The following is an 18,057-nucleotide window of genomic DNA, read 5'->3' as shown; positions in this document are numbered from 1 at the left end:
ACACATGAAATAATGCTCAACATCACTAATCAGTAGAGAAATGCAAAACAAAACTACAGTGAGATATCATCTCACAGTGGTCAGAATGGCCATCATCAAAAAATCTACAAACAATAAATGCTGGAGAGGGTATGGAGAAAAGGGAACCCTCTTGCACTGTTGGTGGGAATGTAAATTGATATAGCCACTATGGAGAACAGTATGGAGATTCCTTAAAAAACTAAAAATAGAACTACCATACGACCCAGCAATCCCACTACTGGGCATATATATACCCTGAGAAAACCGTAATTCAAAAAGAGTCATGTACCAAAATGTTCATTGCAGCTCTATTTACAATAGCCAGGATATGGCAGCAACCTAAGTGTCCATCAACAGATGAATGGATAAAGAAGATGTGGTACATATATACAATGGAATATTACCCAGCTATAAAAAGAAACAAAACTGACTTATTTGTAGTGAGGTGGATGCACCTAGAGTCTGTCATACAGAGTAAAGTAATTCAGAAAGAGGAAAACAAATACCGTATGCTAACACATATATATGGAATCTAGAAAAAAGGTCCTGAAGAACCTAGGGGTAAGATGGGAATAAAGACACAGACCTACTAGAGAATGGACTTGAGGATATGGGGAAGGAGAAGGGTAAGCTGTGACAAAGTGAGAGAGTGGCATGGACATATATATACTACGAAACGTAAAATAGCTAGTGGGAAGCAGCCGCATAGCATAGGGAGATCAGCTCTGTGCTTTGTGACCACCTAGAGGGGTGGGATAGGGAGGGTGGGAGGGAGGGAGATGCAAGAGGGAAGAGATATGGGAACATATGTATATGTATAACTGATTCACTTTGTTAAAAAGCAGAAACTAGCACACCATTGTAAAGCAATTATACTCCAATAAAGATGTAAAAAAAAAAAATTCTGTTGGGAAATGGGTTCATTTTACCAACTAAACATGGGAACTGTCAAATAAATATCAGCTTGATGTACAGATCAGTTTTTAAACATTTAGATCTCTGATTCACTTAGAGTTTATTCTTGTGTGTGGAATGATTAATTGATCACATTTTATCTTTACAAGAATTTTCAATAATGTGGAAAAATGCACCTAATAACTCAAAAAACTTAAAAAAGGAAAGATACAAAATTATATGTTTAATATGACCCTTACAAATATACATAGAAAACGTATTAGAAAGGAAATGCACCAAAATGTAATATATGTTTACATCTGGTTAACAGCATTATGGGAAACAATTATTTTTAATATGCTTTTTATATTTCCTATAATGAATATTTATAACCAGAAAGAAAAGCAGTATGTGTCTTTAATTTAAAAAAATAAAACTTGGGTCTGCTTTTTTTTTTTGGTAGTCTGAAAAAGAGACTTAGAAAATATTAATATACTTAGTTGAAGTGAAAAAGAATAGGATCAATATATACTTCTTCCTTTTCCTCTTTGCACATCTCTCTCTGCCTCTCCTCATGCTTTTTCTCTCCCTGCCTCTCCTCATGCTTTTTCTCTCCCATTTTCTCACTCCCCATGTCTTACATAGTAGGAAAATATATGCAGAAAATGAACAAGCCTTCTACAGAATATTATTTTATTGCTTCCAAAGCTACTTGGGGTTAATTCTTTCATAAAATACCATGTTATGACAAGAACTCAAAGAGACCACAATGCTAATGGATAATGGAAAGCCTTCTGGCATACAAAATATCCCTTCCCCCTTAGCTAACAGTCTTGAAACCAGCAACATGGTAACCTATTACAAGGCTTTCTCTGTGTTATACTAGAGGGTGTAAAATTCCAGGTCCCTTCAATATGCAGCTTGTCCCCAGGATTTTTCAGTGATGTGCAGCTGAAAAATCAATGTCAGATGGCTCAGTAGGAGACAGGTCTAATGGTTCTATGTTGCTCTCAATCTCCCCAAGAGGACAGCTCTGCAGTGGGGGTACTCAGGATTGTCACATCCGGCGGTTAATAATAACATTTGTTGAGTGTTCACAGTGTGCTGAAGTCTGTTTTACATTCATGTCTCCTGAAATCATCACAGTCTGTAAGGTAGGCACTATTATTATGTCATATATATATATATATATATATATATATATATATATCATAACATGTCACAGGTGTGGATAAATATATTTCCTTATATCGACAGCCTGGGGATGGCAGAACTAGAATTTGAAACCATGCGTGTTAGACTCTAAAGTCAGTACTTTAAAGGCTATTTTAATGCCATTGGGTGAGGTGTCAGTACCAAGAAACAATAGTTTAACAACTCTCAATATATCAGTGAAACCTATGACACATCCAGATGGGACAAGGCCTCCTCTGAAAACATTTTCTAGCAGGCTTTCTCAATGCAGCTTCCACAAGAAAATTAAACTCTACCAAAAAATAATTTGAAAATTATACTCTCATTTCTTCCAAGGATGGTGGCACAGAACAACTAATAACATTCTAGATGCAAGGGAGGGAAGTTATTCATTACATACAATGGATACCTTAGGGCATTAAGGCTTATTTCTCAACCTCTCTCTCTCTCTCCCTTTTTGTCACTCTGTTTTCCTTTCTCTCCTGAGAAAGTTGTATGGGTAACAAGCCTGCACTGCAATTATCACCTGAATCCTCCACAGTTCTGTTAGCAGTGCCTCACGAGTTTATATTGATGATAAAAGGATAAATGCTATATTACATATTGCTACTCCGCTACCAATCTAAGCAACCATTCATAACACAACAGACTACAAATGCTTCTGGTATTTGCTCTAATCCTTCCTTGTTAAGGGATAGGTAAATCCTGAGCTGGGAGGACCAAAGTGGGAGTCCCTACCCTCTCTTGTCTAGATGTTCTTCTTTATTTATTTTATTCTTCTTTGCTTGGTGGCTCTCTTTGGAACTTCCCATTCCCTACTGCAGTATGGTTTACACACTATTACTTATGTTATTGTAATTGCTTAGAATTCAAATTTTAATGACAAAATCTTTATCAATGCTATTTTATACCTCTAAGCACTGCTACTTCTAATTTGTTTTTCATGAAACGAAGGCACTTGGAGTACTTTGTTTCACTAACGTATGTTCTTTATATACCCAATAACCAGAACTTCCTTTTCTCTTTCTCTTTTTCTCACTGTCCCTCAACCTTGCCATTTTTTTCCAAAAGAGATTAACATTCAGGTTAAGTACTAGCTGAAAAATTCTTTCCCTTTGATACTGATGTCCCCATAACTTAATGTATCTTGTGGCTTCTGGGTAGATGCAACAATTTGGTTGCTTCATGCTGGCTTTCATTTAAGCAAAACCAGCATTGTTAGCTATCAATGATTGTTTGATGTTCCAGAAAATATCCTCATGCTAGATAGTTCAGTGCCAAAGAACATCTTTTTTCCAAACAAAAATGAAATGTTTCAGTTATGTTGGCCTTTTTATGGAAAAGAAAAACAGCATGACATTCTTGAAGTGTTTTCAGGGAAGTTTGTGGGATGTCTTGTAGACTGCAATTTGGATTGAGTGGTCTAAATATCAGCAACATTGGTGACAACATGAGAAATGTCACGAGGCATCCTAAGTTCTCTTATTTTTCACTCTTGGATACCTGATATAGTAGAATGATGCCAGAATTTCTGAACTCTTTCTTTGATTCATCCTCTCTTAAACCTCCAGTCACAGGGAGATGGTGATTAAGAATATGAGCTTTAGAGTCAGAGGATTCAAGCATGGCTCCACCGTTCCTAGGTAATAATACTACCACCTGAGAAGGTGGGAAAATAGAGGAAACAAGGGCGCACTTAGCACAGTACCTGCACAAAGACATGATAATAATCATTCTAATTGTAATCAAAATTGACATTTATTGAGTGCTCAATAAGTGCCAGATATTATACTAATAACTTCTATGAGCTGGCTCATTTACTCCCCACAACTACCCCTACTATTATAATTATTTTCATTTTATAGGTGAGAAAATTATTGTGAAGAGAGGTTAAGTCACTTGTCCAAGGTCACACAGCCTGTGCAATGGAGCCTAGATTCAAACTCAGGCAATCTGACTACACTGTACTACAGTGTTCTGTTAAATAAATAATAACTTAGCAAAATATTAGCTACCAGTAATATTAGCTACTGCTAATATTTTGCAAGCAGCTTAAAGTATTGGATGTTCAAGCAGAAATTCCTCACTCAAAGAACTAAGCTCAGAAGCCTTTTAATGGTGCTAAATTCTGAGACTAAGCAGATAAAGGAGCATCATCCATAATCACTTGCCACTATCCTTGAGAATTTAAAGTTTGACCAAAAAAAATTTCCACCAAGAATAGCAATGAGTTTATTTTCTGTGAGATTAGGATGTGTGAACAGCTTAAATCCCCATTTAAAGACTCTAATCCTTTCCCTCTTCTTCAATTTCTTCCTTCTTAGGATGGCATCTGGTTGCAAGGGAACTTTACACATTCTAATGGCATTGGGTACACAGACCTATGTTCTATATGTGGCCCTTTGTGTTTTAAAAAGTACCCAGGATTTCTGATAATCAGGTATGGTAAGACACGCAGATATGGAAATGACTGTCATCAAGGAAGAAGTTTATACTCACAGATTCCTAGAAATAGGAGGCATGGCACACTGCAGGGCCACACAGGTCAGGAGTCAGAGGGAGTGAGGGAAAAATTTGGGCAAGCGCCTTCATTGTATATTTTTGGGGGAAAGAATGGGCAAGGCAGGCTAAACAGGGTAGACAGACCTAGGATTGACTAGTTTGGTGGGCTCTGGGACTTAGGAACTGCCCCTGGCTATCTGATGCCTGGCTCTGGGATGAGGTACAGTGGCTCCCAGTAAAGGAAGTAGTTGAGGATATGGGTTCTGGATTGGTTGATTTGCATCTGAAGATTGTGCTCTCAGGCAAGTGTTTACTATCTCTAGGAATTAGCTAACCCTGGAAGGGACAGTCTCTCCGCAGTGGGTGAGGCCCCAAGAGGTCAAAACATCATAAAATACAAAAAATTAAAAATATGATGAATACATTCTAGTGGAAGTATCTCATCCCTCTGTCTAATTGTCCTTGGTCTTCACTACTTCTACTCCTGAAGTATCTGTAACTCATGGCACCTTGGCCTTACACAAGCAAGCAGGTTGCTTCAGGAGAGCTCAGCTTTCTCTCTGACTGACTTGACCCAATGCCCTCAATTGCAGTAGAGTCAAAATGGCAGTATGGTGTGTTTAGGCAGAGAGAGAGAGACTGGGCTAGCACTACCAAATTTTTATCAGCTTCTGTTTGACATGCAAGAAATCCAGAAGTTTACTAGTATACTGCATGAGGGTAAGAAGGAGGATGTCCCCTGGGGTAAAGAAATATGTGACTTTTTTGCATATCTAAGATGCAGTGTATAAACTGTCGACTCCAATATACAGAGAATATTTGGTAATAATAGTATGGAGAATAATAACAAAATACATAAATTTCTAGGTAGACTGACCAAAACAAAAAGTGACAAAAAAGCAATATTAGGAATTGCAAATGCAATAGTTTTTAAATAATTAAGTATTATAAGTAATTTTATGCCAATAAATTTGAAAATTTCACTGAAATAGGTAATTTTCTAGGAAAAAAATACCAAATTATTTTTCAAACATGTCAGAAATGTTCCTACTTGAAGTAACTTCTGCTTCCTCTGCTTAGAATATTCTTCATCCAGCTAGCTGCATAGCTAGATCCTCTCACTTCCTACAGCCCTATCCTCAAATTTACATTTTTGTGAAGACTTCCCTGGACATTCAATTTAAAGTCCAACACTTCTCACAGATTTCACATCCTTTCTCTCTCCTTGTTCTCTTCTTTAATGGCAATCACTATCTAACATACTACATATTTTACTTATTAATCTTGCTTTTGACTGCTTCCTTAAGTGTAATCTATAAGGGCAAAGATATTTTAAAAATTTATTTTGTTCACTGTTGTACTTCTATTGCCTAATGTCCTGGAACACATGAAGTACTCAATGACTATGTTAAATGATATAATTAATTAATTAAAAAGTCCCAAAATTACCATAATGAGTGTATATATGTGTGTGTGTGTATACGTGGGTATATATATATACACATATATATGCTATATATACACACACACACACACATATATGCCATATATATATATATGGATCCTGACCAAATGGATTAAGACTAGGAAGGCAAGGACGATTTAACATTAGAAAATCCTATGAATATAAATCACTACATTTACTGCTTTAAGAGATCAATAGAGAAATGCCATGTATTCCTCTCAATAAAGCAGAAAAATATAAACTAAAAAAATGTGCAAGAAGACAAATTCTCCTAACTAATCAAGAGAATCTACCAAACACTAACTACAAACATTAGTCTAAATGGTAAAACTTTAGAAGCGTTTCCAGTAACATAAGGAGACAAGGATGCCTGAAAAATTAAACTGGAGCTCCTAATCAAAGGAATAGGAAAAAAGAGGTATCAGGATTGGAAAGGAAGATGCAAAATTTTAATTTGTAGACCATATAAACACCTTCCTAAAATATTCAAAAGAACGTTCAGATAAGTAAAATTAAGAGAATTCAGATTATCTGACTTGAGATTGATAGACAAAAACAATAACATACTTAAATACTAGCAATAACAAATAGGAAATACAATTAAAATTTTTTAATTGGGTAAGACATTTATGGAGAATATTATAAAACTATGTTAAAGAACATAAAATTAATATAGTACAAAAATGTAATTTGGATACATACACCAGATGATGCTGACCTTTGGAAAGAGAAGAGAATGGGCCAAAGAAAACATAGAGATTTTAATGTTTTATTTAAAAAAGAAAAAAATCTGAAGGGAATAAAAGTTAATATTTGTTCATTTTGGAGGTGAATATTTATCATAGATGTTTATTACATTTTCCATATATTGAGACTTCTTCCCAAATATAAATAAATGCAGCGAGGGATCTCATTGATCAGAAAGGAGGATCTCAGGGAAAAACATTAAGAAAGATGTCTTCATTGATTACTGAATCAATTACTATCCAGTGCACATGGCTATTTATAATATTTTTAGAAATACTACAATATCCTTAAATACCCTATCCTGGGCATTTTAGGTATGATCCACTTCTTGGGCTTCAAAAGTATTTGAGACCAGATGACATAAACTGCTGCAATGATTTCTGGGCTTTATTACAGTAGTTTTAAAAAGTCTATTTGCGAGTGGGCTTTTGGCAGAATCTGCACCCTTGTCTTTGAAAGTACAAGTAGAGTATGAGTATTAAATAGCTGAGAAGGGGGGCTTCCCTGGTGGCGCAGTGGCTGAGAGTCCGCCTGCCGATGCAGGGGACACGGGTTCATGCCCCAGTCCGGGAAGATCCCACATCCCGCGGAGCGGATAGGCCCGTGAGCCTGCGCATCCGGAGCCTGTGCTCCGCAACAGGAGAGGCCGCAACAGTGAGAGGCCCGCGTACCGCAAAAAAAAAAAAAAAAAAGCTGAGAAGGACATGTAGGAAGATCTTCCAAAGCTTGCTTTTTCTACCTTTTGCTGACCTGTTTGGCAAGAGATCTGTGCCCAAACATTAAATAAAGCCTTTTATTGGAAGTGATTCAAAATTCTACGGCACAGTGAGGCAGTCTCACATGTTTTTAGAATCTTGAGTTATTTTTCCATTCTGAACTATGGGAAATTCTAGTGTGTGGAAGGAGACTGTCTGAGGCTGGTTTTATTTATCTAATTGTTCCAGACTTTATGCACTGTTCAAAATATGCTTTATAACTTAATTTATATGTTAATAAGAACCACCCAAAGGGCAAAATTGATATATAAATTATTAAATCAGTCTGCATATTCTCTCTCTTTTAGACAATTACTTTTTCCAAATAATACCAGCCAATCAGACAGTATAATTACTTTGTGCTCTGCTAATAGAGGTTTGGTAGAGAGCTAACAGTCAAAGAAATCCTTTATCTGTAGCTACAAGGAAGATTGCTCCTTGGAATGTCTTACAGACATACGTTCCATTTAAATAATGAGAAAATTACTACGTGTCTTCATCAGAGCAGTATAAATGTTTTGACCTAAAATGTGAACATTTTGGCTTATTTTTTATTCACTGATCTGCTTTGTAACAACTCTCAGCATGAAACTGCTTCTGTGCATGTAGAAGTCAGGAACTCAGATGTGACCACAAAGAAAAAAACATTCAAAACAAGCATCAAAGTGGGGAGGAGAGTAAACTCAAAGTGTTTGTTACTCCCTAACCCTTTACTAAAGGGTTAGCTCTGAAACAGAGCCACCATTTGGCAAAACTGAGACAGAAAAACTCATCTGAATTCTGTGCCCTTCTACTTCTTTTCTGTGCCTTTCTCCTCTCTCCTATTCCCTTGCAAGCCAGATTTCCATAGCATCCAGCACTGCCCTTCGTAGTTTTCTATATAGACTTGGGCAATGCCCAGGGCTTCAAAATTATACTTCCTACGTCCTCCACATCAAAATCCTATTTCTCCAGTGCTGAGCTCTGAGGTGATAGCTCTGGAATAAAGCAATCCCCCACTAAATTGCTAATGATTAGGTATGACTCCATATAAGCATGCGTATGGAGGGTAATTCTATAAGAGCAGTCTAGAGTTCCTCTGCTTGCTCCTTGGGCCTGCTCACACACCCCATGTCTCCTGGTAAGCAAATCAATTCAGGGACCTGAGAGGCTGCAGGGTTACAAAGCAACTTCAGAACTAAACTCAGAGCAAGGACCCAGCTCTATCAAACCTAGTGTGATGGTTACCCTGCTAATACACCTGGATATCCCATATATCCCCCCAATACTGGGAACTGGGTACACATTGCTGTGAGAGTAACAAAGGATCCAGTTAAGCTATGCATATCTAAAGCCATCAATCCCACTGGTAGAAAAAAAATGATACTTTCCACTTTCAAAGTGGAAACTATGAATGTACCATTATCTACCTCTCAAATTCAAAAATTTTCTTCCTAGAACAAAACAAAAAGTACTCAAGAACAAGCCATGTTGACTTTGTCTTCCTGAGTATTTTAGAAGACGTGGCAGTAAAAAGATCACAGATAAATCATAATATTGGAAAAATACTTTGTGTGACTCAGAGCTCTGATAGCACTCTGAATGTCATAATAATTCTATAAAGTCTATCAGACCTTCAGAGGGGATTATCCTGGGACTCTGGGGAGGGAAACACAGTATAGTTATTGAGCATCCCAAGAAGTCGCTCTTTTGCAAATAACATTAGACAAACCATTCTAATATTTTGTAAGCAGATAACAGTCAGAAAGAGTGTGGAAAATACTTTTTAAAGTGGATACTGGAAGATGAGATGGTTCTTGTTAAAATTTAAAACATAGTGAGGAGGCATCTCCCTAGAATTCAGAATAGAGCCTGGGTAACTAAAATCTATTTTTTAAAACTTCAGTTAAAGACTTTAGAGTCTATCTTTGAGAACTAAATCCAAAGTAAATCCAGCAGGAGGAGTATAAGTTAAATATACAGATGTTGGGATGAGATTTTTTTTTTTTGTCCTTAGAAGTAATTATGCACATGAAAGAGGACTGACCTGTAAAAGGACATAGATTTAACTTTACTATTAAAACACTGTGTGGAGTATTTTAGTTTCTTTCTGTAGTGTGTGTGTGTGTGTGTGTGTGTGTGTGTGTGTGTGTGTGTGTGTGTGTGTGTGTGTGTGTGTGTGTAAGAAATAAAAACTAATGTACTGTGAAGTAAATGGGAATTTTTTTTTTTTTTTTTTTTTTTTGTGGTACGCGGGCCTCTCACTGTTGTGGCCTCTCCCGTTGCGGAGCACAGGCTCCGGACACGCAGGCTCAGCGGCCATGGCTCACAGGCCAAGCCGCTCCGCGGCATGTGGGATCCTCCCGGACCAGGGCACGAACCCGTGTCCCCTGCATCGGCAGGCGGACTCTCAATCACTGCGCCACCAGGGAAGCCCTAAATGGGAATTTTAAAGAGCTTAAGTGACTTTGTTTTCCCCTGTTAGAAAGTCATAGTCACTCAATTCCCACTACAAACTTTTATTCTGAGAAGTGAGTAAATAAACATCTAACAGAAATTACCATTAGGGAACAATATTCTGTGTTTTCTACTGCTACTTTTGAGAAAAGAGAATGTAGATGGCAAATATAAGAGATTTAGATGAGAGTTTCAAGTTATCTCAGGGGAATTTTCAAATGAGTAAAGTACTGATACATATTTCTATCCCCACAAATTTCTTACCTAAATAGCTATTTTTAACTTGTGAGGAAAACTAAGACTACTAGAAGGGGCCAAGATGGAGGAGTAGAAACACCCTGAACTTACCTCCTCTGACAGATGAAATTTCTAACTACTTACATGGTAACTATCTATGAGAATGACCTGAAGACTAGTAGAAAAGATTGCCCACAACTAAAGATATGAAGAAGGAACCACAAGTAGATTGACAGGAAGGGTAGAGAAGAAGCACAGTCAGGACCCACATCCTTGGGTTAGTGATCCACAAATGGGAGGAATATCACAACTGTAGAGGTCCTCCCCAGAGAGTGAGGTGTCTGAAATCCACACTGGGCTCCCCAGAGGGCCTGACCTGGAAAATAAACCCCTAGGACACTTGGCTTTGAAAACCAGCAGGGTTTATATCCAGGAGAGGTTGAAGGCTATAGGAAACACAAACTCTGCTCCTAAAGGGCATGCACAAAATCTCACATGTTCTAAGTCCCAGCACAGAGGCAGTAATTTGAAAGAAGCCTGGATCAGACCCACATACTGATTTTTGAGAGCCCCCTAAAGAGGCAGGGGCTAACTGGGACCTCCTTGGGAAGACAGACACTGGCAGCAGCTATTGTTAGAAGCTTGTTCTACCATGATGACATAGTACGGGCAAGCAACATTTTTAAATCCTCCTTATAGCCTCCTAGCACTGGGGCATGGTCCCGTGCACCAGCAGATAAAGGCAAACATACAGTAAAGGTAATAGATGAACCACTTATAAAGCTAGTAAGAAGGTTAAAATACAAAAGTAGTAAATCATCTATATCCACAATAAGTAGTTAAGGGATACACAAAACAAAAAGATGTGAAATATGACATCAAAAATATTAAACATTGCTGGGACTATGAATGTGGTTAAATGCATTTGAACTTAAGAGATCATCACCTTTAAATACATACATATATATGTATATACACATATATGTATATATATATACATACATACATATATATGTGTGTGTGTATATATATATATATATGCAGAAAAAGCTTTGGACAAAATTCAACATCCACTTACGTTGAAAATGTTCATCAAAGTAGGTAGAGAGAGAACATACCTCAAAAGTAGGTACAGAGAGAACATACCTCAACATAATAAAGGCCATACATGGCAAACCCAGGCCAACATCATAATCAATGGTGAAAAGATGAAAGCATTTCCTCTAAGATCAGGAACAATACAAGGATGCCCACTTTTGCCACTTTTATTCACACAGTGTTGGAAATCCTAACCACAACAATCAGACAAGAAAAAGAAATAAAAGGAATCCAAGATGGAAAGAATGAAGTAGAACTACCACTGTTTGCAGAGGACATGATACTATACATAGAAAATCCTAAAGATGCTACCCCCAAATTATTATAACTAATAAATGAATTCAGTAAAGTTGCATGTTATACCATTAATATACAGAAATCTGTTGCATTTCTATACACTAGCAATGAACTATCAGAAAGAGAAATTAAGGAAACAATACCAATTACAGTTGCCTCAAAAGGAATAAAATACCTAGCAATAAATCTAACGAAGGAGGTAGATGGCCAGTACTTGAAAAACTGTAAGACACCAATGAAAGGAACTGAAGATGACGCAAACAGATGCAAAGATACAGCATGTTCATGGACTGGAAGAATTAATATGTTAAAAATGACCATCTACTAAAAACAATGTACAGATTTAATGCAATCCCTATCTAAATACCAATAGCATTTTTCACAGAAATAGAACAAATAATTTTAAAATTTGTATGGAAACACAAAAGACCCTGAATAACAAAAAACAATCTTGAGAAAAAAGAACAAAGCTGGAGGTATCATGCTCCCTGATTTCAAACTATGCTACAAAGCTACAGTAATCAAAACAGTATGGTACTGGCAAAACAACAGACACTAGATCAGTGGAGCAGAATAGAGAGTCCAGAAATGAATGATCTTATGGGATCAATTAATCTGTGACAAAGAAGGCAAGAATATACAATGGGGAGAAGACAGCCTCTTTAATAAACTGGAAAACTGGACAGCTACATGCAAAAGATTCAAACTGGACTACTTTCCCATATCATATACAAAAATAAACTCAAAATGGATTAAATATTTAAATGTAAGACTGGAAACCATAAACCTCCTAGACGATAACACAGGCATTACGTTCTTTGACATTTGTCTTAGCAATATTATTTTTGGATATGTCTCCTCAGGCAAAGGAAACAAAAGCAAAAATAAACAAATGGGACTACATCAAACTAAAAAGCTTTCTGCAGTATAAGAAACTATCAAGAAAATGAAAAGGCCACCCACTTACTGGGAAAATATAGTTGTCATTGGGACTCACCATCTCTCTGTCTTTCCAACTCATAGCTCTACTTTTTCTCTTTGTTGGTTTTTCTTTCAGGTAGATTCTCCCCTTATGATACCAAGGTGGCTACCAGCAGCTCCAAACTGACATCTCTACCAGTATGAAAACCCTAAAGAAAAAAACAATTCTATTTTCAATTGTCCGTATAAAATCCCAGGATTGAGTCTCATTAAACCGTCATGGAAGCATGATATTCATCATTATACCCAACACAGAATTAGCACAGTGACCAGGTGTATGATATACACTGAGTGGCTTTTGCATGTAACTAAAAAGTCAAGTGCTAGTCTTTATTACGTAGTAGCACACAGCTAGTTAATTGTCTGTTGATTCTTGGGATTCAGACAGTACACTTAATAAGAATGCAACATTCAGAGCCTTGGAAGGACAAACCTGGATGTTATAATGTGTTGACTATTCTTTGAGGCCTCAGGTAGGTTTCTCCAAGAAGTTGACAACTTTCAGTTGAACTAGAAATGGGAAAAGAAGCATATACATCTTTGTTCAAAAGGCTTTTTCCGCCTAATAGCCAAGATGGATGACAGTCTAGTAATCTGGAGATGTCTAAGACTGGAAAATATAAATTCCTGTTCTATACTAAGGTTAGTGCCAGGAAAAGCATGGAGGAAAAAACTAACTGGGAAATAATTGTGGAGAAAATTTGATTCCCCAGGACACTTCTAAAGGTTTATTTTTCTGCTGAAGTAAGATTGAGAAGTTGCAAAATATTGTACATATGACTATGTCTCCCCAAGGATGTCCACATTCTAGTCCCCAGAACCTTTGAATATGTTACTTTACATGGCAATAGGGACTCTGCAGATGTGATTAAATTAAGGATCTTGAAATGAGAGCACTATCCTGGATTAGCCAGGTAGATCCAATGTAATCACAAGAGTCCTTAGAAGAAGGAGACAGGGGATCAGAGTGAGAGAAGGAGGTGTTACAATAGAAACAGAAGTTGGAGTCATGCAGGATCAGGAGGATAGAAATGTGGATGTAGTCTCTAGAAACTGGAAAAGGCAAGAAAACAAATTCTCTCCTAGAACATCCAGAAGGAATGAAGCCCTACCAACCCATTTTAAACTTCTTAACTACTGAACTGTAAGATAATAAATGTGTACTGTTATAGGGCACCAAGTTTATGATAATTTGTTATAGCAGCAATAGGAAACTACATGACAGAGGCAAATAATGCAAGCAGAAAAGAAATGTAAACAGAAACCCAGGAAAAACAAAATAAAATAAAAATACATGAAACACATGGTCTAAGAAAAAAATTAAAATGAAGCTACTGGTTAATAAAAGTGTAACAAAGAGTATACAGTTGACCTTAAAACTAGTAACATTTTCCTTCAAAAAGGCAGGAAGTTTTACTTTGACTCTATAAAGAAGAAAATACAATCTTGGCATAGTAAATTGGGCTGGCCTTGGATAAATTTTACTATCATAATAATATAAAGACCCTCTAGTGCTTTTCAACTTTAAGAGTTAACTTATGGCAAAATATAGAAGACTTAGTTGTGTTTGTAAGACAAAATGCAAATTTCAACATCCCCGACAGCAAATTTTAAAGTTTAGTTGACAGGAGGTAGGATATGGAAAGAGGATGAAAAGTAAAAAATAAAATAGATGCATTCATACTATGAACTTAAAAAAATGGGAGTTAAAAGAGATTGTTGAAAGCTAATGGAAGAAGAAATAGAGGGTTATGAATATACACTAGAGCTATAAAGATGTACAGTAGAAGAACTAAAAATAATACAAATATCAAACATATGGAGGAAAGGAGAAAAGACAGGAATAATGTTAAGTGAGCGAAACTCTCATTTTTCTTATCAAGTTATGACTAGTTTTTAACTATCAGTCTCAGACAGTATCTATTTATCAACAAATACTCTTTGGTTAAGTAATTAATATCCAGAATAGTTCAAGTCAGAAATTGTTAGAAAAGACTAACTGTGATAATAGGACAAAAGGGGCAATCAGAAGGTGAGAAGTTTCACTGAGGAATTCTATCATGCATTTAAGGAAGGAAAAGTGGTAATCCCACACAATATAGAAAGTAAACAACAAGGGAACACTTCACAACTTTTTTTATGAGGCCACACTATCCTAATACCAAAATCAGATAGGCATTACAAGAAGAAAAAAGTTAAAAATTTAAAATTAAATATTATGAATTCAAATCTAGCAACATATAAAAAAGCTAATACATCTAGACAATGAGATCTGTCCTAGAAATGCAAAGTTGGTTAATATTCAAAAATTAATCAATGTAATTCACCAAATTAAAGTAGCAAAAGCAAATGATCATCATAATAGATGCTGAATAAACATTTGACAAAATTCAGGAGCTGTCATGATAAAAAAAATAATCATTGGTGATATACATGGAAAATCTAAAGCTAACATCATACTTAATGGTGAAAAATTGAACACTTCTCCCTTGTAATTGAGAATAAGGAAGGATGTTCACTCATACAACCAACCTGTATTCAATATAGCCAGTGTAAAATAAGTCAAGAAAAAGAAATAAGGAGCATACACATTGGAAATATAAAACACTTTTTTCCCTCATAAACATGATTGTTTACACAGAAAATCCAAAATAATCTACAAAAATAGCTATTAAAATAAATGTGAGTATAGCAAGGCCACAGGATACTATGTCAATATACAAATATTATATATATATATAATTATGTATATATTTCTAGAAGAAAACAGAAGAAAGTATTCATGGACTTGGGGTACATAAATGTTTCATAGAAAGTAGAAAAACTAAAATTAATCATCAAAGAAAAAATTGATAAATTGGACTAAGTCAATATTAAAATCTTACTCTTCAAAAAGATTCTCTTAAAAAATCAAAAGAGGGCTTCCCTGGTGGCACAGTGGTTGAAGAGTCCGTCTGCCGATGCAGGGGACATGGGTTCGTGCCCCAGTCCGGGAAGATCCCACATCCCGCAGAGTGCATAGGCCCGTGAGCCATGGCTGCTGAGCCTGCGCGTCCGGAGTGCTCCGCAATGGGAGAGGCCACAAGAGTGAGAGGCCCACGTACGGGGGAAAAAAAAAAAAAAAAAATCAAAAGAGCAAGCCAAAGATTGGGTAGAAAATATTCACTATACATACATCAGACAAAAGACTTGTATCCAAAACATATAAAGCATTCTTACAGCAAAAAATAAGAAGAAAAAAAAATTTTAATGGGCAAAAGATTTAAATAAGTACCTCACAAAATAAAATATATTAATAATCAATAGGCACATGAAAAAAAGTTCAACATCATTAGTCATCATAGGTATGTAAAATGAAACCACAATAAGATGCCACTTCGTACCTACTAGAATGGCTTAAATTAGAAAGACTGATAATACAAAGTGTTGGTGAAAATACAGAGCAATTGGAGCACTCGTATATTGCTTGTGGGAATTTTAAATGGCACAAGCACTTTGGAAAACAATTTGGCAGTTCCCTATAATGTTAAACACATACAACCTAGTAACCCTACTTCTAGATATTTACCAAAGAGAAATGAAAACAGATCCACACAAAGCCTTTACATGAGTATTCACAGCAGCTTCGTTAACAAAAGCCCACAACTAGAAACAATCCAAATGTCCATCAACAGGTGACTAGATAAACAAACTGCTCTAAATCCATGCCATGGAATACTACTCAGCAATAAAATGAAACAAACTTCAGATGCATGCAACAATATAGATGAATCTTGAAAACATGCTGAGTAAAAAAAAAAAAAAAAAAAAAAAAAAAAAACGACTCAAAATTTTCACACTGTATGCTTCCAGTTGTATAAAATTTAGAACAGGCAAACTATAGTGACAGAAAACAGATTAGTAGTTGCCTGGGATTAAGTGTGGGAAGGATTAAAAGGGAAAGGACACAAAGGATGATAGAAATGTTCTATATGTTGCTTGTGGTACTTACTACATAGTTGTATTCATTTCTCAAAATACATTGAACAGTATGCATATAATAGGTGCATTTTATTGTATGTAAAGTATACTTCAATAAAGATTACTTTTAAATTTGGGAAAAAATGTTACTTTCAAAAAATGAATTGTTACAGAATTGTGATTTAAAGACTGGATTATAAAAAAGGATGAATAAGTACCACAGATGCATGATACTAAATTATGAAGTAGGTTAAACTTCTTTTTTTATGCTCTTTAACATTTTCTGTAATCTGCTCCTTTCTCCCTCCCAACCTCTGAAAATGCCTGGAACATTATTTTCAAAGAGAAACATGAGAGTAACAGTAGAAGTAATAATACCTCACTTTTGATTAGTCACTATGGTTTACTAACCTCATATACTATCTCATTCTATTTTTAACAACCCCATAAGGTAGACCTTTATTATTTTTCATTTTACAGTTGAGAAAACTAAAGCTCAGAAACTACTAAAATTCCCTAAAGCAATATCTTTGCTTCATTTAAGTCTCAGCTCCAATGACACCTTCTCAGAGACGTCTTTCCTGACCTCGCTTTCTAAAATAGTACTTGTCTATTCCCTTATGGGCTTTATTTCCTCAAATATGTACCACTAAACTGACATGAGGACAGGAACTTTGTCTACGATGTTCACTACCATATACACCTAGTTCAGTGTTTGACGCATAGTCAGTTTCCAATAAATGTGTTGAACATTGAAGTAGTTTGCCTGAAGTTATAGAGCAAGGCCAAGGTTCTAACCCAGACTTTTCAACTCAGAAAATCTATTTCAGATTCTATTTCATTCTAGAGTCTGAAGCAAAACCCTGTCTCCTGACCCCAAACACTTCAAGTTCCATTTGTCCCTTTCTCCTGATCCTATGACCCTTTTTATTATTTCTTCTGAATCATCCAAGCAGAAATTGTAGTTTTGGTTAGTGATACCAATGAGGGATGAGCTAGTTCTAGGTCTGAACAACATTATCTCTTGAAATTCTTTTTTTTTAAAGCAAATTTTATTTTCTATAGGCTACAATACAGAAAACCCAAGGAATAAACCTCTAATAACTCAAATGAATTAAAAAGCAAAGGCAAAATACTACGTACATGAAGCCTGTGTCTTATTTATCTTTGTATCCCTGTTGCCAGGTATACAGGCATACTTCGGGGATACTGTAGGTTCAGTTCCAGACCACCTCAACAAAGTGAATATTGCTATAAAGAGAGTCACACTAATTTTTTGGTTTTCCAGTGCATATAAAAGTTATGTTTATACTATATTGTAATCTATTAAGTGTGTAATAGCATTAAATCTAAAAAAATGGACATATATAAAAAGTACTTTATTGCCAAAAAATGCTAACCATCATCTGAGGCTTCAGTGAGTCCTAATCTTTTTACTGATGGAGGGTCTTGCCTCGATGTTGACGGCAG

The 18,057-nt window shown here is 36.0% G+C and overlaps 1 protein-coding gene across 23 annotated transcripts in view; it reads right to left on the bottom strand.

The window, feature by feature from the left end:
* Window positions 1–18,057, bottom strand: part of LOC307194899 (uncharacterized protein) — a gene marked incomplete at its 5' end in the record, with an annotated part of 247,522 nt that overhangs the window by 127,526 nt on the left and 101,939 nt on the right. For 18 of the 23 annotated variants that reach the window (XR_013830654.1, XM_079938311.1, XM_079938325.1 and 15 more), the window contains one exon: window positions 12,644–12,776. The exons of the other annotated variants lie outside the window; for them this stretch is intronic. Coding sequence is in view for 3 of the 18 variants with exons in the window: in XM_079938312.1 (XP_079794438.1) it covers window positions 12,760–12,776 (17 nt within the window). The remainder of the gene's footprint in view (window positions 1–12,643; window positions 12,777–18,057) is intronic. 23 annotated transcript variants of the gene reach the window in all.

This window comes from Stenella coeruleoalba (genome assembly GCF_951394435.1).
Source record: "Stenella coeruleoalba genome assembly, chromosome: 11".
Lineage (NCBI taxonomy): Eukaryota > Metazoa > Chordata > Mammalia > Artiodactyla > Delphinidae > Stenella > Stenella coeruleoalba.
Note: the sequence above shows the minus strand (reverse complement) of the source record. Positions and strands in the feature narration are given on the sequence as shown.